At 37.9% G+C, this 25462-nt stretch overlaps 2 protein-coding genes across 2 annotated transcripts in view; both read right to left on the minus strand.

The window, feature by feature from the left end:
* Window positions 1-306: 306 nt before the first annotated feature.
* oit3 (oncoprotein induced transcript 3) lies at window positions 307-10892 on the minus strand. Its single transcript, XM_082154488.1, has 9 exons — window positions 10564-10892; window positions 5953-6327; window positions 5748-5861; window positions 3768-3890; window positions 3560-3682; window positions 3327-3487; window positions 2066-2478; window positions 912-1011; window positions 307-767 (listed from the first exon to the last, which is right to left on the minus strand). Exons 1-9 carry the CDS (start codon window positions 10616-10618, stop codon window positions 603-605), a joined length of 1629 nt encoding a protein of 542 aa, XP_082010614.1. The 5' UTR covers window positions 10619-10892; the 3' UTR covers window positions 307-602.
* Window positions 10893-13805: 2913 nt separating this feature from the next.
* Window positions 13806-25462, minus strand: part of mcu (mitochondrial calcium uniporter) — a 97934-nt gene continuing 86277 nt past the window's right edge. Inside the window, exons 7-9 of the mRNA XM_082154520.1 lie at window positions 24792-24995; window positions 24564-24680; window positions 13806-19176 (exon numbers count right to left, since the gene is read on the minus strand). Of these exons, the coding sequence (XP_082010646.1) occupies window positions 19096-19176; window positions 24564-24680; window positions 24792-24995 (402 nt within the window). The 3' untranslated portion in view covers window positions 13806-19095. The remainder of the gene's footprint in view (window positions 19177-24563; window positions 24681-24791; window positions 24996-25462) is intronic.

The raw sequence follows: 25462 nt of genomic DNA on the forward strand, positions 1-25462 counted from the left end.
CTCACTAATGCAAATAGTGATATTTGATATTTAGACAATAGTTTAACTTTCTGAATATCATATGCTGAAAACTGAAATGTTAACCTAAACCAAATAGTTAAATTTGGCTTTTTGTTTTAAATGTAATTAAATGTAGAATCAGTGTTGAACAGTATTACACAGGAATGTTTATTGCCCTGTGAGAGACAATGTGACTACAGACTGTGAAAAATACCTTTATTTGCTGTAAAATCATTTTATTTCCCCCATTAGTAAAACAGTATTGAATATAAATGCAAATTATTCAAGATTGTAAAATGCCAGCACTCAGTTTCATGTCCTAAGCTTTATTGAAATGTTCAGACTTATACTGTTAATTGCACACACATCGTCTACAGTAAATGCATATTTTTGGTCTGGTAGAAGATGTTTATGTTAATATAGTGTCAGAAGCAGTGGAAGGAAGCAAGTGAGACGAGACTTTAACATATGCTCCTTATATTACTCATAAATGTAAGATTACTGTAGATATACAGTATGCATGTATTTAAATACGGTAAAGTAGCCTGTAGATGGCGTTGTTTTCTTTATGTAGGTAAGAGATGTTATAGACGTGTGTGGTCTCATGGGTCTGGTAGTATCCGAATGGGTCCGCTGGACAGAACGTCTTGCTCTTGGTGCTGGTCTGTCCAGAGATGTCGCCTCAAGCGCTTTCTGCAACCCTGCGTACAGCGAGATTCCCCTTGTGCCTGCCCACACACCAGCACACGGCAATGCAGGAACACCTCCTAACACACACAGTACGCATAAAATAACTGATTTAATGACCCACTCATTCTCACAAACACTCATTATAGCTACCTCATTAGCACACAAAAACACATGCATCGGACACAGCTGAATTTCCCAGCATGAACCTGTTCCCTACTCACTCGGTTGTCCTTGCCGATGAACTTGAAGACCGGGACCTGGTAGTGTTTGGAAAGTTGGTCTTTAGCCGAAAGCTGACGCACTGTTTCGTCTGAAATGCAGCTGGGAAACATAAGGCCATTAAAGCACAACAGTCTCTAAATATAGACTCTGCCTTTGTGTAAAGGTGCTGTAAGCAATCTTTCCTCAAAATATCACACATAAATTATACCGATAGATATGACATAACACTCAGGTGTCCTCGCTCTGTGAGAGGTGTAGGCTCTAAAAAACAGCTAAAAATTATTTTTAAGCAATTCAGAAAACACCATCATACTCTGCCTTTTATGTGTCAGGTTTGCTAAAGTATTCAGGTTTTGGAGAGGGATCTTGTGGTAGAAGAGATAGGACGGTCTAATTCAGTGGCTAGTTGAAGTTAGCAAAATGGCTAAGTAAGGGATAACGCACATTATCCCGCTTATTACACCGCTACTTGCCACATACTGTAAGTAAATAATTAAACACGAAATATTGATCTGAGTTGAAATATTTTATTAGGTCTTTAAACGCAAAGCTTCTGTGGAGAGAGCAGTTGTAAGCGACAAGTTCAAACTAGACGGACATTTAAGAGATACAGTCATACCACTTATTAGCATTTCGCATTTCGCACAGCATTTCGCCACATAAATAATTATGGAGATAAGAAATATTGATTTCAGATTAAACTGTTTTAAAATCATAGTGTTTGTATCTCATAATCCAAAAGTGTACAAAACAATAGTCACAAAATGGCAGCAGCTGCGTTTGTATGAAACGAGAGAGCGAGTCCACGATACTGGATGGCATAGTTTAATAGCTGTACACAAAATATTGATTCGACTGAGTTTTTATATTTTATTTGCTAAACAAATGCAAAACTTCCACTAAGAAAAAACGTTCCTAGCAAGCGTATAGCGCTGCTGACTTCAGTCACCCGGATGAGCCTGTGTTTCTGTTTTGAGCGGTTGTTATCTGGGAATAACATATCACTGAATGGTGCGATTGACCAATCAGAATCAAGCATTCCACAGAGCCGTGTAGTAAAATGACTTATAGCACCAGTCATGGAGTATACAGTATGGTATTGTGAGCATACAGAACAGTATCCCTTCATATTTGAATTATTCTGAATACCTACCCATCTTTGATGAGGTAATATTTTAAGGCCTGGTCAGCCTTGGGACCAGGTGTGGCAAAACAGCTTTCAACAAAGGCAGCAAGGCCATCCACCCGCTCTCGAGGCTCAACGCCGAAGTACAACGAGTCACGCAACCGCAGTTGAGGAGGTTGGTTGTACGGTTCAGAAAATTCTGCACTTTTAAACAGCTCCAAACTGAAGGGGAATATTCCTTCGCTGTGTCCCGCTAACTCCAGCGCTGTTTTGCTCAGACTCGGCAGGTATCCATCTGACACTTCGTACTGCCGCGGAAACTCACACGTGATTGGCAGCAGTAGTTTACTGGTGCGCACAATCAAATCACCATTATTGCTGGGACTAGACCGGGGCAACCCTGTCACCAAGTTGGTGCCAACGATTTTGTCATCAATCACCTGAAGCAGAGAGAAAGGGAAAGGATTTTCCACTACATTCGCAGAGAACTATCAAGTATTTTATAAGTCAACGTGTAATACCGTTTGCCATCTATTTTACCTCAGTAATGTGACAGTGAGGAAAAAAATGTTGGCTGGCGTTTTATCCATTAGGGCTGGAATGTGAAAATTAATGGAACCAGACCTGAATGCGAGCTTGCTGTGGTTTTTCAAGAAACACCACTTGCAAGTACTGTACTTTTGATGAGACTTTTTTAGGGTCCAGCCCTAAAGCTTGCTCTATGATAAATCATGGTAAGGCGTTATTGACATAACAGTACGACTCTCTGTAAAGCCACTTTGAAATAATACACATTGGGAAAAGCACTATACAAATAAATTTGACTTGACTTTTTGACCAGGATATGGAGGCTGAAGGTCAAGTTCATATTCTGGAGCGGTGTAACTATAAGGCTTTTTTTATTGACTCTAGCTTTATTTGGTGTTATTGCATTAACAACACCAACATTAAATTACTTTGTTATCCACAAAACTAATCCGTTTTAGTCATGTGACATTTCTGCTCATCTGCCATATTTATTACCATCAGTGGGGCAAAGTAAAGTTACAGGCGTTACTTTTCCCCTCTCAAGGTCATAAATATGATGGATAAGAGGAGAATGTCACATGACTTAATTGTAATGTAATTAGATTACAAATACAAACGTTTTATTTTTATTTGGACTAACGTAAACTTTTTAATCATGTACAATAACACCAGAAATATGCATTACGGTTGTAAACAGGGTCATTCTAGATTTCACGTTGACTTTCAAATCAAAGCTTGATAGATCCATAATAATTTTTACCTGGACCACAGTGCCACAGGTCTTCAGACTAAAGTGGAGGTTAATGTGAGTGCCATTGGAAATGCCACGGCAGGAAGTGTTAGACAGGAAGAGCTCAAGTCCTCCAACCAGGTCTTTGGGAACCGAGACCTCTATGGAACTAGGATCACACTGCACAGGGACTACACACAAAAACAAATGTCAAAGTGAAGTCCACAAACCCTGACAGAAAAAGGGAGAGATGTTCAGCTCACCCTGACAGGTCTGTTTGTCCTCTCCCAGCATCAGACCCCGGGGACAGTGACAGTAATAGGAGTCGTCCTCTGAGGAGCATCCATGGCTACAGCCTCCATTCACATTGTCACATCCTTCAGTCTCTACACAGAACCACAAAAACCACAATGCATGACTTAAATGAAAGTCTGCCCATATTCAGGATGCTCTGTCTTACCACGTTCTTACCTTTACAGCTCTTCCCGTCTACGTCCAGCACTTTACCTCGTCCACACTCACATCGACGAGAGCCCTTGGTGTTGATGCACACTTCTGCACATCCTCCATTCCCTTTCTCGCATTCGTTTACATCTTACACATAACACACCAGATCACAGTTAAAACAGATACTTGAATGTGGGATAGAAACAGATGGAGCTGTGGCTCTGTTCTAAAACCTAGTTGCCCCTGCTGTCTACATGCCTAACTGAAAAAGACTGATTTGGAACACGAGGGATTGCCTTCTATACGAAGGATACATGCAATGCTACATTAGACTTTGTTTGTATACTTTATCGGAACAATATTTGTGTCAGGAGCAACAAAATTCTGCCTTAACATGCTCCCTCTGTACGGAGATCACTGTTTTGCAACAAAGCCAGTCATTTATGTTCTTCTGGCATTGGAATAGACAGTGATTAGTTGAGTTGTTTGTGGAGGGTAAAAATACGGTGTCCTAGACCAAGAGGGCTCAGTGCGCTAAAGTTGAAGAAAGCAAATGCATTTAGAAAAACTCCATGCATTAAGAAAACGTCTTCATCAGTTTGACAACAATGCAACCAAATAATAGCACAGAATGTTTCCAGGGGACCCCAACAAGTGACAAACTTGGCTGAGACATGCTTATAGTTCAATGTCTACCCGTCAGTGCTGTTGTCGATGACCTGAAAGGTGAGTTTTGTTTTGTTTATTTTAACATCCTGATCGTATGTGCGTTGAGAGAATTTGCAGTGTGTTTCTGTGTTTGGTTGCATTGTGAGTAGTTGCAGCACATGTGTTGTCAAACTGATGAGGATGTTTTCTTAATTTGCTGGTGTTTTTTTCTATTTGCATGTGATTTCTTCAGTTGCAGTACGTTGAGCCCTCTCGGCCACCGTATAAAAAGGTAATTAAATGCTAACGGAAAAGACTGAAAGACAGAGAGAGAAGAAGATCAATGAGGGGACAGAGGGCTTGATGTCCTTAATTACATCCAATCCAGTTAATGAACACATTAAATTAAATCTAATTGTTTTCACTTATTCCATTTACTCATTTTTGTCCTACTAAATCTTTGCCCTTCAATACAGCATTTAAAGTTGACACTTTCTCTTACCAGCTTATGAAGCAGAACTACTTCATGCAATGTGTTCATTATGCAAATAAAGGAAGGATTTGATGAGGCTGACTCCTCAAATTAAGGCTTGAATCCCCAAGATAAGTAAAAACGGAAGTTTGGAGTATCTTTAAAGTACATTTTCTTTTTAAGTATAGATTTTAACAATGTTTCAAATGGGTCAGATTGTGTCAGGATACTTGACCCTACACCACAGGTATCCAATCCTGCTCCTATGGGCCAATGTCCTGCAGAGTTTAGGTCTAACATGCTCCAACCCATCAGCCTGGAATTTTAGAATAATCCTGAAGACCTTGATCAGCTGGTTTAGATGTGTTTGATCAGGGATCGAGCGAAACTCTGCAGGACAGTGGCCCTCCAGAAGCAGGATTGGACACCAATGCCCTACGGTCTTAAACATCCAATTTTACCCCTGGCCTCTGGCTGTTCTTGTAACAACTGCATATCCTTAAAAGATAGACTTGTGAACATAAGTTACGTTCATTCTGAGATGTACAGTAACCATAGCAACTGTACCAATTGGGAGCAAATAAACAACTTGGGTTCTGCAAGACAAATTTCAACCGATTGTGTCCTTAATTTTACCAACAGAAAATCCTTTAAAAATGTAGACACCCTGAAAATTGCTGGATAATTTGCACTCTGCTCTTTTTTTTTTATCTTTAAAGGCATTGATTTTGCTGGCTGCCTTTGTACATTAGTGGATTGTTTCTCAACAGTCCTGTGGTCTCTTTCCCATCACTGCAAAAGCCCTCTCTCATTCTTATCGCAATATAACTCTTCTGCTCTATAAGCATTTCTCTTGCCCAGGCCTGGACCACACTGTTACTCACCCAGACATGTCTGCGCATCAGGGCCTAGAACCGTCCCCTCAGAACAGCGGCATTCTGGCTCGATAGGGCAGTCTGCTCCATTACACTCAACCTCATCGCATATGTCATAGAAATCTATGGCGACACACATAACGAAACCGTCTGATGGAAGTCAATTCTTAACCAACATGTCAGAAAGACCTAATGAGGCAGTAGGAAGACTTACGGCCGCAGTAGACGTGGAAGCAGACCGAGGGTCGGGGTAGGCGGTAGACGTAGTAACCCTTAGCACAGGCCTTTACGTCCACACTAGCTGTCCAGTGACAGCAGTTATTATTGAAGCTAGCACAAGCATGTAGGGTAACAATGCCATCACTAGGCCGAGGGTGACTGCCATTCAGCCAAATGGGGGCATGGGTACCACAGTGGTTCTCATTGATACAGAAGGTTGGCATAGCATCCCCTGCCATTCCTGTAAAGCGATACCATTCCCCCGCCACGTGCCGGTCGCACAGAGGGACTCCTGCAGAGTTGTTGACATGGTAGTCTGTATTCCGCCATGGTTCGTTCAGAGTGATATACGCTGAGCAGGGATCTAGGGCTGACCAATGACAGAGACAGGTAACAATTGGTCAGAACAGATTATCTGTTACACGCTGGTGACACTGCATATTAATTTGGAAGAGAGGAAAATATGCAGGAGACAACTATAAGTAAGGTAGATCGGGGTCGTGTTAATAAGCATTTGCATACTTCACCAGTAAGTGATTTTAAGAACTGATATCAGGATCATTCAAATTAAGAATGCGATTAACAGAATAATCGGTAACACTTTCTATCAAGTCCATGCTTATAATGAATTATAGCCCCATTTATACTTATTTATAAGTATTACTATTCTATAAATCTATTTATAAAGACTCATTAAGACCTATACTGCATTGTAAGAACAGTTATAGTTACATTTATATTATTTTTAAAATTACTTATGTCATGCATTTGCTTTTTCAATGCGCATGCTCATAACATACACCGATTTATAAATGATCAAATATAAAATAGTTCCATGCAGAGACCCTTGTTTGCTGTACCAATTAGTTAGCAATTATGTATTTAATGTCTAATGTTTGCATTAGAGGTCACGAATAGTAATTATGATTTGTTAAAATCTATATCTCCTCAACCATATGCATGATATTGCTTATAGCCGTTTGGAATTATACTTGAAAAAATATTGTTGCAGTTTTTTGTCAATGAATGTAACATTGAAAAAGATATATTGTTTTCAACTCTTTGTATTAATAATTTATGTTTTTTTTATTACAGGAATTATTGTTCATTAGTTACATTAACAAATAAACGATCTAAAATGTACGATAAGCACATCTTCATGATTTTTTTACATTTGCTTAACATAGGACAATTGCATTCTTTGTTTTGACTTTACTTATAGCCATCAATGATGCATTTATAGAGCTTAGTAACTGCATTATCACTCACAATAAGTATTTATAAGAACACAACACAGCTAATAATAAAAACGTATTCACTTGCAACTATAATATAATAACATTAAAGCAATGCAGGCTGCATCTTTATAAATACATTCATGGAACCATACGACTGACTAATAATACTTATACATTAGTGTATAATGGATTATGAGCATGTGCATTGAAAACGCAAATGCATGACTTATAATTATAAAAAATAATATAAATGCAACTATAATTGTTCTCATAATGCAGTATAGGTTGTAATGAGTCTTTATAAATGTATTTATAAAATATTAATAGTTACTTATAAATGGAGCTATAATTCATTATAAGCATGGTCTTCATAGAAAGTGTTACTGAAAAATCTATGTTTATTATTTGCTGATGCTAGAGGCAAGAAATCACACACTTAACCTATAACTTAACCAGCAAGCTTCACTTAAAAGACGAGCTGATCAACAAGCTTTACAAGTTAAGTTTTATTGCACATGCTAGACCACCATCAACTAACAATAACAGGGATTAACCATTCAGGACCATCATGGAAATTTATGCTGGTTTAAGCAGGTATTTTCAGAAGTGGTTTGAGGAAAGCAAGGAATGTGTTTTTAATCAGAGCAAGATGACTAAAGCAGTACTGAGGAAGGCTTGCACTCTATGGTGAGAATATGAAACCGCTTGTTAAAATCTGTCAGTGCAAAACTATTTTCCTTCAGTTGGTTGGTAGATTTCAAAAGGTGTCTAATCAATACTCCGCACTGCACCGCTGCGCTCTCCCTAACACTCCCCACAAATGAGTTAGGTCTTTATATGAAGTTGGGCTGCTGGACCATGTGGAGATGAAAATTGAAGCAGCATAAAGTGTAAATGACCATTAGTCAGGAAGCGTCAGCCGCTTGATGAGGCATAGAGGGAGAATCCTTTCCACAGTGAATTATCAACTCAGTTCAAATAAAAATTGGCAACAACACACTGTTCCCTGGTTCATGGGGAGTTTATACATGATAGAATCAACTCTCCCTGGCCATATCTCCAAATCATCACAGATGATTTCTGGTGATTTGGAGAGCTTTCTGTGCAAACTCGAACACCTTCAAGTAGTCGGACATTTGCCTTCCACACATGATGTATTTATTTAAATGTGAATTTTGCATTTTCTGAAGGAAATGACCACCATGATGCCAGGACGTTGCCGTTTGTTTACTAAGGTATTCTGAGTGTTTTCTGGGTGTCCATAATGGTTGCAGGAGATTGTTTACTAGCCTGAAGCAAAAGAGCCCCACCAGTCTCTGATATTCGGATATGAAACACCCCCTCATTACATGTCCGTTGATTTGTGGTATCATTCATCCCTGATTCAAACAAGCTTGCATCAAAGTTTGGTAGTTAGGGTTAGAGGTTTATTGCATGGGCGTCGGAACCATTGTATATGGGTGGGACAAGACCCACCCACTTTTTAAGACCAATGATATTGGACCCGCTTACTTTTACATTCAGCGCATAGCTGTTCGCTTTTCAGAGCGTCGTCAGTCAAATCCATTCCACTTGAGGAATGCCCTAATGAATTAAACTCCATTTCCGCTGAAATAGCTACATTATATTTCTCAACGAGCCGCAACTGACGAAAAAACGCCCGTTGTACTCTTCCAGTCAAATATTGCGTTGCAAACATCAATAACAACTTTAAGTTGTCAATGCTGGCAAATTACCATGGTATCAGCAGGTTAATCAACGGATAGCTGTGCATGTAATGCACGACGTAGATGCGAGTTTAGTTTACTTGTTTAATTAAAAGGCATCAGAATACATGAAATGGTGTAAGTAACATTTTTCTGGGGGAGGACCCACCCACTTTTTTTTTGCTTCCGACGCCCATGGTTTATTGTAATATTGCCTTAGAAAATAGCAGTAAAGACTAATTTCTCAAAATCTTTTTGAATGTAAATAATAGTGTATTTCTATCAGCACAGGCAGACTGTAGATAGGGTTATCTATTAGGCATGTTCAGTTGATACAAGAACAGCTGGAGGTCAAGGAGAAACGGATGTTCAGGTCAAGAATGTTTGCTGTAAACACTGTATTCCTGGACACCGCTATAATATATCATGTCCTCTTTCACATCTGCTGCTTATCCACTTACACACACAGAGCTCTTTATCACTTCAAACATTGCTGATTTCTTGGGTATCTTTCGGTATATTAAACAATGCTGAAATTAAGGATATTTCTTAAAGAAGATTTAAATGTTACACTTTATTTTAAGGTGACGTAGTTACATTGTACTAACTCAAATTAGTACTGAGTAATATTAATTACCTACTTGTAATTATGCATCCTTTACTGTTATTACTACAGTATACATGTAGTAATGTGTAACTACGTCACCTTAAAATAGTGTTACCGATTAAAAATTTGAATAGAATAGAATATTAACTGAGGCAAAAGTATTTCCTCCTTTTAACTCTACTGATCAAGAGAGAAAAAATCTTTAAATCTTTAACAAAAATCTTTACAGCTACAGTTCAATAATCACTGTACATAACACTTTATTTTAAGGTGACATAGTTACACAGGTTACATACTTACTACAGTAATAACAGTAAATTAGGTATAATCACAAGCAACTAACACTAAACCCAACCTTAACCCTGACCCAGATAGCACACATAGGGTAGGGTTAGGATTAGGTTTGTTGTAAGGTTATTTGCATGTAACTATGCATAATTTATAGTTATTACTAAAGTAACTACATGTAACGTGTGTAACAAGGACACTGTAAAATAAAGTGTTACCCTCAGTTCTTATTTATGCAATTACACTGTAACAATGTCACCTTAAAATAAAGTGTAAACTAATTTAGATGTCATGTGTGAGGATTAACCCATTCAATGTTAGTCAGCCATATCTTTCACATTGTTATTAAATGTTTTTGCCAAGGAAAACATCATTATTACTGTTGCTCATATTGAACATAACTCAATAACTACAGTACGATACTTTTCGATTTATGATTTTTATTGAAGGAGTTATCTGAACCTTAGAGACCAGAAAATCATAAAGGCTTGAGGAAGGACCAGTATAAGATAATACCTCCTAGCAACCACATAGTAACACAGTGAAACCACTAAGAACACCTTAGCAACTGCATTGCAACACCCTAACAACCACCCGCAACACTCTATCATGATGGTCATGACTTTTGCACAAGCACCACTCACATGTCCTTCAGAAAAATGTGGTTATATCAATGCAATAAAAAAATGGCATCCTTTAGACTGAAGCTCAAGTAATAATCACATTATATTAAAAATAAGAAGCAGTGTAAAACAACAAGTGCTTACCTATGGCCTGTGCAGTACTCACAGCTTGTAAAAGAACAACCAAAGTGAAAAGCATGTCCAGTGGTAGAGAGGATTTTATTTGGTGAGAAAATCACAGACGTACACCTTGTCATCCCAGTCTTGACACTTCAGTTTGTGGAAGAGCTTTGTGGTTTAATAGTGGAGTCTGTTATCTCTGTCATTATGAGGGATGTGTCTAACACAATGACTGTAAATAATTTGTTTGTTGTCTTCCCATGGACAGGACATCGATCTCACCTTGACCCCTTCTCCTGTCCTAATGTCCCCCGTCTATGAAAACCCACCCGTCCGGATAGAGACAGGACCATCCTCTCATTGTTACTGGAGTCTGGCTTATCCATCCCACCCTGATACATCATCCAGAGTCCTTTATCATCCGACCCAACACCAGTCAACCGCCTACATTAGAAGATGTGATGCATTCTAGTAGACAGTGTGTTAGGAAATTCAGGCGGAGATTCATCTTCTGCTCTCTGTAGAACTTCCTACAGGTGTTATTGGCCTATAAGTCAGACGGTATCTAAGGAAGCTCAACACTTAGCTTCATACACATACATACACACTCTAAACATACACTCTAAAAAATGCTGGGTTGTCTCAACCCATGTTTGGGTCAAATATGGATAAAACCTAACCACTGCTTTAACATTTGTAATTAAAATTTGAAACCCAACCATTGGGTTTGTATGGAGTTTGTACAGATGGTGGTGGAAAAAATATGAAATGGGAGGAAATATAATAAGTCAATGGTTTTGCGTTCTCTCGCATATATTTTGCACTCCACCAAGAAACTTTGCTTTCCATCGCAAAAAAATTCGCAAAACATTTGTGATATATTGTGTACATACATACGTGCGTGCGTGCGTGCGTGCGTGCATGCGTGTGTGTGTGTATATATATATATATATATATATATATATCTTTCTATAGATAAAAGTAGTTCACATGACTTGCATTCCATGCTTTGTGAAGCCATACAGTAGCTTTATGAAAGATTTAAGTTTAAAATTTAAAACTTAGTCATTAATGTATTATTTTATTGTTATATGTTTAACCAATCATTTAACAATTACTAAATCACAAATCAGTGCTAAATCAGTTTTAAAGAAAGTCATTTTATCATACTTTTAGGTTGCTTTTATGTTGCAAGGGGTCAATTTGAAGTGAACTATTTCTTTAAGCCATTTATTAGTCAGTAATCAGTCCGACTTTGCTTTGTACTTTGTCAAGTTTGTCGTCTTTCCTTTGTCCTTCTCGGCAGCCCAGGAAAGGCAGGACACTGTGCTAATCATTGGTATCATTAGCACAGAGTAGAGGAAAGTGTCTGAAGGTTATCACAGAAACGGAAAAGTCTAGAGGAGATTGACAAATTGGAGAGCTGTTGCTGGTCTTTTCAAGTCTTAGAGCTTAACAGGCATGGATGTGTCAATTTGGTCAGAGCTTTTTTCCCCCCCTCTCATTTAAGTAAAGAAGGGAAATGGGCTGGAATGTGTCAAGTTGCTTAAGATCAGTCACAGAGTAAATGCAGACTCTGCAAGAACAGAATCATGGGAGAACAACTATCTGGTTTTCTTTGCTTAGGAAGGGAAGAACCATCTTTAAGGGCATTTGATTGGATATTAATGTTTAGAGTATGCTGCTGGTACAGTGTGTACAAACAGAAGCCTCCTATCTGGTAGGAAGTCCAGCTAAATGTGGGAAGAACTGAGGAGTTGAGCAGGTCAAGGTGTTGTTGAGGTAAATATGACTCTAAAACAAATGCTGCAGCTCATTTACACTGTAAAAAAAAAATTTACATCCCCAAGTCAAAAATTTCAAGTGACCGATAACATCTAAAATTTTCAATTAGTCTTGACGTATTATTTCTTATTGAGCCAATGTTAACAGACTATTGCAACAAGAATTTCACTTGGGCCAATTGAAAAATGTAGATGTTATCGGTCACTTGAAATTTTTGATTTGGGAGGGTTAGAAATTTTTTACAGTGTAGAAACAAACCGTTTACTGTTACGATACCACATGGAAACTGATAGATCCAGTCATTTGATTGGCTGAGCATCGTGTTTTAGTGGTGGAGAATGTATGTTGCAACAGTTGTCTTGGCATTGTCCATTTTCTTAGTGAAGGAAAAAATATTTGAACATTTTTACTTAAATGGTAATACTACAATTTGTAACTGAATAGAAATATCTTAAATTAGTGGCTCTAAACTTATGGACCCCATTGTGGAGACCAGGGCTTTTTACTCAAGCGACTATTTCTCATAAAAATAGGTTTAGATTTGAAAATCTGTTGTTTCTACAAGTACCTTAACATCTTGACCATGAAAAAAAGTTATTGCAGGGAAATAAAGATGCATGGTTATTTAACAAATGCTAACCTTTTGGTTATACTATATAGGGTAAATTGCAAAAATTTAAAAAAGCAAGACTGGCATTGGAAATAAATAAATACACCAACCGTTGTTTTGGCCAGTTAGATAATACATTGTATAACAGTATAAAACATGTGACACTTGCCCTGACCTGACATTAAAGTAAGTAAAGTAAAATAAAAAAATGGACACAGTCGAACCTTTCAGCCTTGATTATATACGTCACTCTTGTATGCTAGTGTGTTTTTGGACATTTAATTAATTATAATTACAGAAAAAAATCCCTTGTGACATCTAGACCCACCCGCCCTTGTAAATGAAAGTGTATATGTCCTAACTGGTCACAATTTCTTCCGCAGTACACTTGTATAGTCCTGTGGTGTCACAAATGAATTAAAAGTAAAATATATCCATGTAGACTCTTAATTTATGTAGTTTTAGACAAATTATACCATGTTGCACTGCAGACATGAATGCATAATAGGAAATCCAACATTTTGAATTGTAATATATAGGGGAAGATGGCACCCTTGTGAACAATGTGCATTGACTTTTAATTTACAAAAATATTCAAAGAGGCCATTTTACCCCACTACTCAAGCAAGATGGTCCCCTAACTGGGGCAAGAAGATGAATATTCAGATGAATAGCAGGCCATTCATAGCAGAGCATAGTGTTCATCAAAAGTGTTGAGATTTTGTGCGGTCTAGATTAAAAAATTATGTTTGGGGACATCCATCTTACCCTACATGTACAGTATATTAACATGACAGGCCACATACTATATGTTGTCCTATAAATAGCTTGGTATTTAAATCAATCAATCAATCAATCAATCAATACCGGATTCAAAACTGGATAAGTATTTATTGATAATTGAATTACATTTCTCTTTTATACACATTTCATAAATGATACAGGATTTTACATTGTCATTTTTAAAGTCTTCTAACATTACAGCATCCGATGCCAATGACAAAACCAACAAATAAAGAATATGATTGAAAAAAAACGTTTTTCATTCAAAGTCACCCATTTCCTTTTTCCCCCGAAATATAATTATCATTGTAAGTGCACATGAAGAAAACTTTAAAATAATGCACGTATCTAAAACATAATCAGTGTGAGAGTATAATGAGGAGCTAAAGAAAGAGGGGCAAATGGGCGGAGCAAGGGGTGTTAGAGAAGGAGACTATATAGTGCGCTCAGGTCTTTCATACTCTGTTCTCAGGTCAGTGTTTAGAATAAAGGCAGCACTGCAGTGATTGAGCAGCAGCATCGAGACTGAGAGAGAGGGAGAGAGAGAGAGCAAAGACAGGCTAAAACAAGACAATGTAGGAGAGAACCTTGACCAATCAGAGCCTTTGCAGCAGATGAGGTCATGGAGGGCCAGGGACTAGGATTAAAAACTAAACTCTTGATGAACCAGGAGTCTGTTAATCGGCAATCAGCATTCATAATAATCTTTGCTTTTTTGATTCATTTATATATAATTTCCCCATGTAAACATACATTCATGCAACACCCGCTTTAGAATAGATTCCATATATTGGATATATTTTTTTTAAAAACCCTGAAACAAAAAGAAACCCTACAAATAAAATATATATATATATTTTTTAAATCAACGTATTAGATAAAGACCAGGCCCAAGACCTCTTAGACGGTCAAGGGATGTCAGTGTACTGGGCTTATTTGAGCAGGAGATGGGTTTTTGCCCTACAATAACAGTTCGGAGTGTGTATCGGGTTGAATTTAAGACTGTTGATCACATAAGTGAGGCAGAATGGATGTATTTTTGGCTTATGATGGATTCAATGATTTGGACTGCTATGGACGAAGATTATGCACGAATATAAAATTAATGAACGTCATCATGAGACGAGATGTTCGCACCAAATGCTCAACTTTCATTGTTTTAATTGTCACAAACGTGCACAGTGATCTTGATTCTGACTTCCATCAACATCCTCATTGTTCCTGTAATGACATCACATTCAACCGGTCAGATTTTAAGGTTTAGGATTTATGTAATTAGTCGATTGTTTCCTATTGGGCAATTAATGCTTAGGGTCAGCAATACACCACAAAGTTGTTCCAGGACTAATGGTAGATGTGCAAGTATCCTCTACTCATTAGCTACAAGAGTGATGGAAACAGTTTAAACTTCAGTTTATTATCTGATAAACCCAATTAAAACACAAACTCGGGTAAAAGAGAGAAGCAGCTCCGTTGAAACCAGCTGGGTTGCATATAATGCAATTATAAGGCTGTGTCGTCCTTAAAATAACCACCTAGAGCTCAGGTCTTGCTGTGTTAAATTACAGCGTAATCCAGCCAAGCATGCTGGGTAAATCCCATTGACCTGAACTCCTCACCAAAGACAAAAAATCACTGCTGAAGGGCCTCCATCACAACACTTGCACTTTTAGCCAGATGTGCAAAATCCACAAACCACAGTTTGGTTTATAATAACTGGATTGTGCTTTCCCTCCCAAAAAATTCTGTTTAAAGGAATAGTGAAATGGAAATTATTTAACAATGTCACATTTAAAGCCATAGGCTGTTATTATTATTTTTAATACAAAATAGAGAAATTTTGAAGAATTGTCAGAGTTGATGTAGCTCTTTTCCATTAAACCACAGTTCATTGTGATCATGTCTGTCAAGCTCCAAAAAGAACATTATGAAAGTAGTTCATATGACTCAAACACTATATTCCAGGTCTCCTGAAGTCATACAACAGCTTAGTGTGAGGAACTGACTTAAAAAGTTAGTTCACCCAAAAATTTAACTTCTGACATCACCATCATGTCGTTCCAAACATCCAAATATTTTAAACAAATGAGGATAGCATTTTTATCAATCCCTTAAATGTCCACACAACAAAAACTTTGCTGCATCAAAGTACAAAAAAATGGTAATCAATATGAATCAAGTGATTTAATTCACGTCCCATGTTTGTGTGCTGTATATATTAATAAAAGCCTGAATGATGCATCAAAGTTCTGGTTGCAGGAACTTTCAATGAATGGACAAAAATTGTGAGAGAATATTAACAATCATAAGTGTTTCGCAGATGAAAAGGTTTGGAATGACATGAGGGTGAGTACATAAGTAAAAATATTCATTTTTGGGTCAACTAACATCAGTGTTTGAATCAGAACATGACTGAAATTTTAGAGCTTTGGGTGAAGGGAAAAGATTGAATTCTGTTCCTCAGAATTGTTGTAATGTATGGCTTCAGAAGACTTGGAATTGAGTGCTGCAGGGGTGACGTATTTTGTGGGTCAAATCCCAGAAACGAGTTAGCATTTTAGCACTTCCAGTTCCACTGTCCCAAAGTCAATGGGTTTTTTGAATGGGGTTTTCGTTAAATGCCTGGAATATAGTCTGTGGTGAACACAAACTCAAAACATTTTTACGTTTTATTTTCCGACATAAGGGGTATTGCTGATATAGATTAAAGGGCTGGTTCACCCAAAAGTGATAATTCTCGCATTATTTATAACCCTCATGTTGTCCTAAATCTGTAAGTTCTTCTCTGAAGCAGTTTAGTCCAATTCCTGAAGAGCCATGAACAGTTTATATGATGAACAGATTTAATTTAGTCTTTTATTCACATATCATTGATCATTCATCAACCCACACATTAGATATGGTAAACGGAAGCTCAAACATGTTTGATGGACATGCGAGAACCAATGAGGTTCATTCTCGTGTTATGCAGCACGTTTGAGCTTCAGCAAGAACCAATGAGGTTTGTTCTCGAGGTACGGTTGAGCTTCTGTTTATGTTTGCTGATCAGTTTTTATATGTGAATAAAAGCTTAAATTCAATCTGTTCATCACATAAAGCGATCGAGCCTCTTCAGAAAATTTGGACTAAACCACTCGATTCATATGGATTCGTTTTACGATCTCTTTATGGACTTTTTGAAGTATCAAAATGGTAGATGTGTAGACTGTCAAAGGAGGGACAGAAATCTCTCAGATTTCATCAAAAATATCTTCAGACATGAGGGTGAGTTAACAAGGACATAATTTTCATTTTTTGGTGAACTAAGCCTAACCCAACATCTCTAACAATGTTGAGGTTGTCAGGGACATCACACGTCATCACGAAAGTTTTTGTCGAGTCAACGAAGGTGATGCTTACTTCCGGGTTATCATACACAAATACTTCATCACTGCAGTGTATAGAGTGTAGTATTTCTTTTTTAGTTTCAAAGAACATTTTTGGATGAACTATCTTTTTAATGTTCTTTCTTTCAAAGCTGTAGGCTGGAGTCTCACCCTGTAATATTTTAACACACAGCAAGAATGAAGACATGCTGCTTCTTCTGGGGATTTGAAACTCTTATGTGCCCTATCCGCCTCTAGAGACACGAACAGAACACAAACATGGCTTCAAAAACGCATGATGACGACCATAAGCACAAACATGGACAGTTTGACATAATGGATGGACTTCTGCTAGAGAATCACAGAGCTATTTCTCTGATGGGGTCTGAGTGCGTAGGGAATACCCTTAAGAGACAACAAGATTATGGGTCAGGATACTGGCCTAAAAATACTTTTTTTTTGAGAACAACAAGGGTCAAGTTGATTTCACATCCCTCAGATTCAAACAGTCTGGGTGACCACCTCTGTCGAAACAGGAAAACTTTGTTTTCATAATTGTATTAATATATAAATGATGTTGAAGATCAGCTCAACCCAGCCAGAATCATTGCTAAGGCCTGTCGGCTAAAGATAGCACATATAGACAAAGGATGCGACGATCTCTCTCTATAGCATGCCACGAAGTGTGCAAAACACACGCTAATTCTAGATCTAAAATATTACACATTCTCCGCACGTTCCCGAAGACTTGGCATATCGAGGCAGATATATGCAGCTAAAAACGCCACATGACTGATGAGAAATTGATTGCGTCCAGAACCTTTTTTCAAGAAAAAGAAATCGCATTTTACACAGTGACCTGCCTTAAGACCGTTCGATGAGTAATTGCGTCTGATAAACAGGTGTTTAGTAACAAGCACGCTGCAGCAGATGCTGTGAGGCACTGTGGGAAAATGCCATTTGATGATGTTCCAAAGAAGATTTATAGAGAAAAGAGCCGACCTTTTGAAAAAAGGATCCATCTGCCAAGCGAGCATGTGTATGTGCGTTTCCCATCACAATGTAAACCGATGGAGTGTGTACATCATATTTCTAAAGAAAGAAAGCTCAGAGCGTTAGAGATGAACTATTTGAGCGTCGTCTGATGATGGGAATCTCGGAAAATAAAGTATCAGAGCATCTGCAGGTGTGTAATGTCTGGTGGCATGGTTAAAATACAAATAAAATCATCTAATAATGAGTAAAAGAAAAGGTTTCTACTCATTTCTTTCTTTTTTTTCATCATTATAATAAACATAATATGGCTTTTAAAAAAAGTGCCAACATTTCTTTGATTCTTTTTTCTTTTTGGAATAATAGAACACACAGTGATATTTTAGCTGTTAGGTCTGTCTTCAGCTCTTAACATGTCCGTACAGGAAGCGAGAAAGTAAATCAAGACGGTTTAGCTTAGGCTCTTGGGCACAGGTGTAAATGCAGCGTTTCAGCCACAAGAGGACTGGTTCGATGGTAAACGGATCTTTTCCGAGATGGAAAAGAGCAACACATCCCGAAATCTCTTCTGCAAAGTGTCAGAGTTAGGGATATCAGCAGTACTCCAATGTGGAAGAAAAACTGTTCAAACCTCAGAGTCTGTGTCCCATGCAAGACGTGGGGTCATTGTCTCATAGCAATGTACTGTTTGAATCCCAGTCAACCAACTTCCTGTCTGAAGTAGCTGTGTTTCTCTGTGTGGTCCTGTAGCGTTATGAGGGCGCCTGATCCGCAAGCATCTGTCATGGATGCACTTAGCCATTTCATTTAATTGTATCTCTTCTCCTCTGCATAGACTTACCAAATTAAAGAAAACAACAAAAAGGATAATAATAAATCTCAGAAGCTTGCTGTGGATATGGTTTTTCATTGAGGTTGTAGAGATAAAACAAAACACAAAAAGACAGACAGAAAACTAAACACAAAGAGGCAGAAGTGAATGAAATAAGAGCGAGAGGCAGAAAGGGCTTCACGTTCTCATCAGTCCTCGCTGGGATTGATTTGCTGGACAGGGAGGTGCAACTGCAGCGGGTCTCGTAGACGCTTTAGATCCAACTCCGCCTGGGGAAAAGATGTTGGAGAAAATGTTCACACTGCTCTTTTCCGCACAACAAAAACAGACAGATGACAAAACAGGGCCTAAAATGAACACTAGCCAAACTCCAAATGAGTGTAAAATTGGAGTTGTATATGTAAAAGTTGGAGTAAATAGCAGTTTTTCCACTGCAGGAACTTTCCCCAGGAACTAGGAACTTTGGGGTGGCTTTCGCACCAGGTAGTTCTAGGAACTATCCACCAGGGTGGTTCCCCGAGAGCAAATGGTTCCCTTAGGAACATTTTCCTGGTTGCATTCGCACCGCCAGTAGGAACTCTGAAGTGACGTAAGCCGGCTTTGTTGTTGTGCCTTTTATTTTGACGACGCCGAGAAGGGATTCATAAATTTTGGGGCATCTCGCCCGGGGGGCGGGGTTACGTCCTGCGTCGCATCTCTCATGCGGGTTCTCGTCGACCAGGGTCAGCGCGCACCATAGCGCACACAGGCAGGCACAGAACTAGCTAGCGAACCTAGGTCTTAAATCTAATAAGTTATGTTTTTTACAACACGTTTTTTGATGGAAAAGTGATGTTTCATTTCCATAGTCTTTGTTTAGTGAACGAAAGCGAAATCAGGAATTGCGGTCTTTCAGTTTGTTTATCGTTACCTAGCTACCAAGGGTTTAAGTTGTACAAGATGTGCTGTAGCCTTAATTACAATGGCCAAGTCGCGTTTCATATTAACAGATGAATAGACTTCGCTCAGTTTATTAAATACATCCAACCTGAAATGTCTCTTACAAACTATGAAGGGACAATGAATCAATACACTGACATGGCAATGCTAGACAGATAGCCTACTTTGTTTGCACTGTCCCACCGTGATTTTGTCACTCTTCTCTCCACTCCTAGACCTATGTCTGGTGACAGCGGGGAAACTTTTACCTCGATAAAGTTAGGCCTACTTATTGTGTTGCAGAAAAGAAAAGTAAACTTCCAGTAAACTCCAGTTAACCAGTTCATGTTTCTTCTTTAGGTGATTCAAGCAGTAACGACTAATTAGACTCAATACTGCTATTACAGGTGGAATTATGAAATAGAAACAGGCCTTAATGCAAGATTTTAATCATGTCAATACACAATAAATAGAACATTTAATTAATAAATTAATCAATAAGTCAGGACAGCCCATTCATGCAGGTAGTGAAATAGTTAAATCAAATACAAATACACAGTAAAAAAAAAAAGGTTGTTAACCTTAACCCGTTATCAAGTCAATTAAAAAATATATTTCATGGTGTGCATGGTGTGTTAATTGTATGTGTTTTTTTTTTTTTGTTTGTTTTTTTTAATGCAATGTTTTCAACATAGGGAAATATATACAGCATTTCTAAAACAATCAACAGACATACACACAAGAGTTGCTTTGTAAATAGGTGTTTCTTTTTCTTTTCTTTTTTTGTTTCTTTCTTTTTTTGTGTGTGTTTATTTTGTATGATTACTTCACACATGTATTTGTACTCTGCTGACTAATGCTGATCCATGTGTTGTTGGTAAGGGATTGGGGGTGGGGGTGGGGGGGTTAAGGGAAAATTTGACAAATGCTGTATATATTTCCCAATGTTGTAAACATTTCATAAAAATAAAAAAATTAATAAAAAAAACACATACACACCATACACAAACAATTAACACACCATGCAATATATTTTTTAATTGACTTGATAACGGGTTAAGATTAAGAACCTTTTTTTTTTTACTGTGTATTTGTATTTGATTTAACTATTTCACTACCTGCATGAATGGGCTGTCCTGACTTATTGATTAATTTATTAATTAAATGTTCTATTTATTGTGTATTGACATGATTAAAATCTTGCATTAAGGCCTGTTTCTATTTCATAATTCCACCTGTAATAGCAGTATTGAGTCTAATTAGTCGTTACTGCTTGAATCACCTAAAGAAGAAACATGAACTGGTTAACTGGAGTTTACTGGAAGTTTACTTTTCTTTTCTGCAACACAATAAGTAGGCCTAACTTTATCGAGGTAAAAGTTTCCCCGCTGTCACCAGACATAGGTCTAGGAGTGGAGAGAAGAGTGACAAAATCACGGTGGGACAGTGCAAACAAAGTAGGCTATCTGTCTAGCATTGCCATGTCAGTGTATTGATTCATTGTCCCTTCATAGTTTGTAAGAGACATTTCAGGTTGGATGTATTTAATAAACTGAGCGAAGTCTATTCATCTGTTAATATGAAACGCGACTTGGCCATTGTAATTAAGGCTACAGCACATCTTGTACAACTTAAACCCTTGGTAGCTAGGTAACGATAAACAAACTGAAAGACCGCAATTCCTGATTTCGCTTTCGCTCACTAAACAAAGACTATGGAAAATAAAAATCACTTTTCCATCAAAAAACGTGTTGTAAAAAACATAACTTAAACAAAGACTATGGAAATTAAACATCACTTTTCCATCAAAAAACGTGTTGTAAAAAATATAACTTATTAGATTTAAGACCTAGGTTCGCTAGCTAGTTCTGTGCCTGCCTATGTGCGCTATGGTCTGACCCTGGTCGACGAGAACCCGCATGAGAGATGTGACGCAGGACGTAACCCCGCCCCCCGGGCGAGATGCCCCAAAATGTATGAATCCCACGCTGAAAAGGTATTAGCATATGCCGTCTGGTTTATATCCAGTGTTGCTAGCTGAGAAATACATAATCATGTTTCGCTTGGTCCCCTCAAAGTTGCGTTGGATTTTCTCCTCAGCGTAAAGGTTGAAAGGCCCATCTATCACTGTTTTCCATGTTCGTAGAGTTAGTTTCTGGAGTGTTTACACAGCTTTTTTTTTAAATGGCGGGTGCTGGTGTTTCGAATGCGTTCGGCCAATCAGCGTACACAAACGTCACTGGCAGTTCCTATAGTGCTGGTTTAGACCCTACTCTGAAGTAGGAGCTAAATGAGTTCCTCCAAAAGAACTAAAATCGTTCCTTTTTCCTGCGGTGCGAACACGCCAAAATCCGGGTACTTCTGCCAATAGTTCTAGGAACTAAGTAAAGGTTCCTCCGGTGCTAAAGCCCCTAGTGTGTTTCGACCGCAGGAACCAGGGTCTAAATGAAGTTCCGGGTAAAAATTTCCCCCTCAGAAAGTCCCTGCTTGCGAGGTAGTACTTTTTCAAAAGTTCAGGAACTTTCAGGGCTGGGACTTTGGCACTGAACACTCTGATAGATTGAGTTCATGACGCAGTTTGATAATTTCATTTCAACCACTATTTTTAAAAATCTGTTGCGGTGCATGCAGTCCTACGTCACTGGAGTAATTTGCCTAATCTTCACGGTACTTAAAACCGCAGTGGAAATGCAAAAAGCAACAGGTCTGGGGGAAAAAAATTCCTGGGAAAAATTGTTCGGGGTAATTTCGGTGGAAACGCAGCTTATGAAACGGTGTCATTCGCCAGTTGGCTGGTAATATCTTTATGATATCTTTAATATATATTTATAATATCTTAATTTTGTGAGAACTTGAAGCTTGGGACAGTTGACAGGCCAGTGCTGCATCGTAGCGAAAGTTTAAGTTTAAGTTAAAGTTTAAATGAAGTTTAATTGAATTATTCAAGCACAAGAAGACGTAAAAGTGAACTCAATTCGTTACTCGCTGTGTGGGAAGTTTTCTGTGCGCAAACATCCGAAGCACACGCCCAGAAATCAGCATCTCAAGACAGAATTTAACTCTCTTTAATGTCTTCCTGCGCTTAAAAATGCCTGTATTGGCGAGTATCCACATAAACATAGTCAGTTATGCCTTAAGTGCACATAAACAGTTGAGAAAGAAAATGCATGTGTGCATCAGTATATTGGATCTGCGCGTTAGCTCTTAAAGTGACAGCAGCCTAATATATACCTGCTGCCATCTACCCTGAGAAAATTACTCACTGCCTTTGATTGAACTTTTGTAACTTTAATGAGGATTAATCTATGCTTAATTTATACAGTGAAGACTATGCAGTGTTACATGTTCGTTCAGAATTCATTCTAATATACTGATTTGATGCTCAGTTATTAATAATGATTCTTATGATCAGTTTGGGGTGTAACGGTTCAAATTACTCACAGTTTGGTTTGTATCACTGTTTTACATTCACTGTTTCAGTTCGGTTCGGTGTGTGCTATGTTCAGGGGGAAAAAGGACTACTGTCAAATAAAAATAAAGAAAATAAAAACAAATAATCCAACAACAAGGAATAGCACACATAAATACAATAGAGCAAAGATACAAATAAAAATAAACAGTGCTTTTCATGTAGGTCTAACAGTACTTTTCAGACCAAGAAATTGATTAAAGTAATCAAATGTAAGATAACACTGCATATAATCTTCACTGGATAAATTAAATAAAGACTAATCCTTGTTAAAGTTACAAAACTTATTCAGACAAGAGCAGTAAGTGAGCAGTAAGAGCAGTAAGTGACAAGAGCAGCAACAGGAGTATTAGCCTGCTATTAGACTTAATGCATGGATCCAATATCCTGATCCTGTACACATGCCTTGTCTTTCTCTATTGTTTATATTCACACATTTCATACAAATGTGAGTTGATTAAGCTACTATGAGTTCAGAGAAGTATAAACAAAAGCTTATCTAGAATTATTACACAGCTCTGTGGAATACTTGATTCTTATTGGTCAATTGCGCCATCCAGCGGTATGTTATCCCCCGATAACAACCGCTAAAAACTGATAACACACGCTTATCCGGGTAACTGACGGACTGCCAGGAATGTTTTTTCTTCGTAGACCTTTTATGTTTGGTGAGCTACTAAAATTTTAAAACTCAAATCAATATTTTGTGTACAATCATTTTATTATGTCATCCGGGTATCGCGGACTCGCTCTCTTGTTTCGTATAAATGCAGCTGCTTCCATTTTGCAATGATTGTTTTGTACACTGTAATGGATTATAAGATAAGAAATTGGTAAGATTTTAAAAGAGTTTCATAATCAGTTTCATCTCAAATTAATATCTCTTATCCCCATAATAATTTATGTGGCAAAATGCCGTGTAATACGTTTAGGCTCTGCATGACTGTACCGTATCCCTTAAATGTCCGACTAGTTTGAACTTGCCTCTTGCTAGCAACCGCTTTCTTCGCAGAAGTTTTGCGCTTAAAGACCTAATAAAATATTTCAACTCAAGTCAATATTTCGTGTCTAATTATTTATTTATTTGGTTAGGGTTTATTCTGCAATAACAACCAGCTGGATGTACATTATCCCTTACTGATTCACTGTGTTATTAATTGTCCACCATACCAAATTGTAAATATTAATTACTGTGACAAACCAGATTACCAATGTCTAGTGAGTACATAATGACTGAAAAGAGTGATGTTTGTTTGTGCACCGGCTTACATCAGCAATCGCATCCTTCAGCTTGTTGTACTTCTCAATGTCAAAGCGTGTTCTCTTCGCTCCCTTATGAAAGAACAGCAGATACTGTCTGTCCCTGGCGTCTGGGTAAAGATATTCCTGTGTGCGAGAACAACGGCAGAGAGGTCAGACGGATCTCCACCTGCTGTTTATTCACAGGGACCTTATGAAGTTCCACTGATCTAGAGATAAAGAGCTGGAGCTGCTCACCTGACGTGTCAGCACGAAGTAAGCATACATAGCCATGGCAGTGCCGTAGGTGATAAAATACGTGACGGGCTCCATGATGTCCCATGAGTACTCCCACCAGGTCAGCCGTGCCAGAATGCCAAATTGTGTGGCCATGTAAGCCATCCCACCCCACAGCACCCACGTAGTCCTGCGCTCTGCTTTCTTACACAGTTCTTCTTTAACCTGAGAAAGGAGATTACATTAGATTTTACAAACATCTAAAAAATACGATTTTAGCATTACAGTACAGTGGTCCTCAGCTAAGATTTTTGCTATGTTTTGCTACATGTTGAAAAGTAAAATGACAAATCATTAACAAGAATTTCTTATGGCTTATGTTTAAAACTTTATACATTTTAAGTGCTTTTCTTTGCACCTTATTAACAACATGGGATTATGTATATTTATATATAAAATAGATTATATATATTTATATGTAAAATATATTTCCGTGATGGCAAGGCTGAATTTTCAGCATCATTACTCCAGTCTTCAGCGTCACATGATCTTTCAGAAATCATTCTTATATGCTGATTAAATGCTCAATAACTGGTATTATGAATTATTAATAGTGATAATTTAATAATAATGGTTATTATTATTATTATCAATGTTAAAACAGTTGTGCTGCTTAACACTTTTGTGTAAAC

Source organism: Leuciscus leuciscus (assembly GCF_965113295.1).
Source record: "Leuciscus leuciscus genome assembly, chromosome: 22".
In the NCBI taxonomy this organism is placed as follows: Eukaryota; Metazoa; Chordata; class Actinopteri; order Cypriniformes; family Leuciscidae; genus Leuciscus; species Leuciscus leuciscus.

Bases quoted from the DNA above. Each gene is read 5' to 3' on its own strand.
- oit3 (XM_082154488.1), bottom strand. From the start codon at position 10,618: ATGCTTTTCACTTTGGTTGTTCTTTTACAAGCTGTGAGTACTGCACAG. The intron at 2,479-3,326 runs GTAAAAATTATT...TCTCTGCTTCAG, and splicing joins CCTGTGGCACTGTGGTCCAG to GTGATTGATGACAAAATCGT. The intron at 768-911 runs GTGAGTAGGGAA...TGTGTGTGTTAG, and splicing joins TCATCGGCAAGGACAACCGA to GAGGTGTTCCTGCATTGCCG.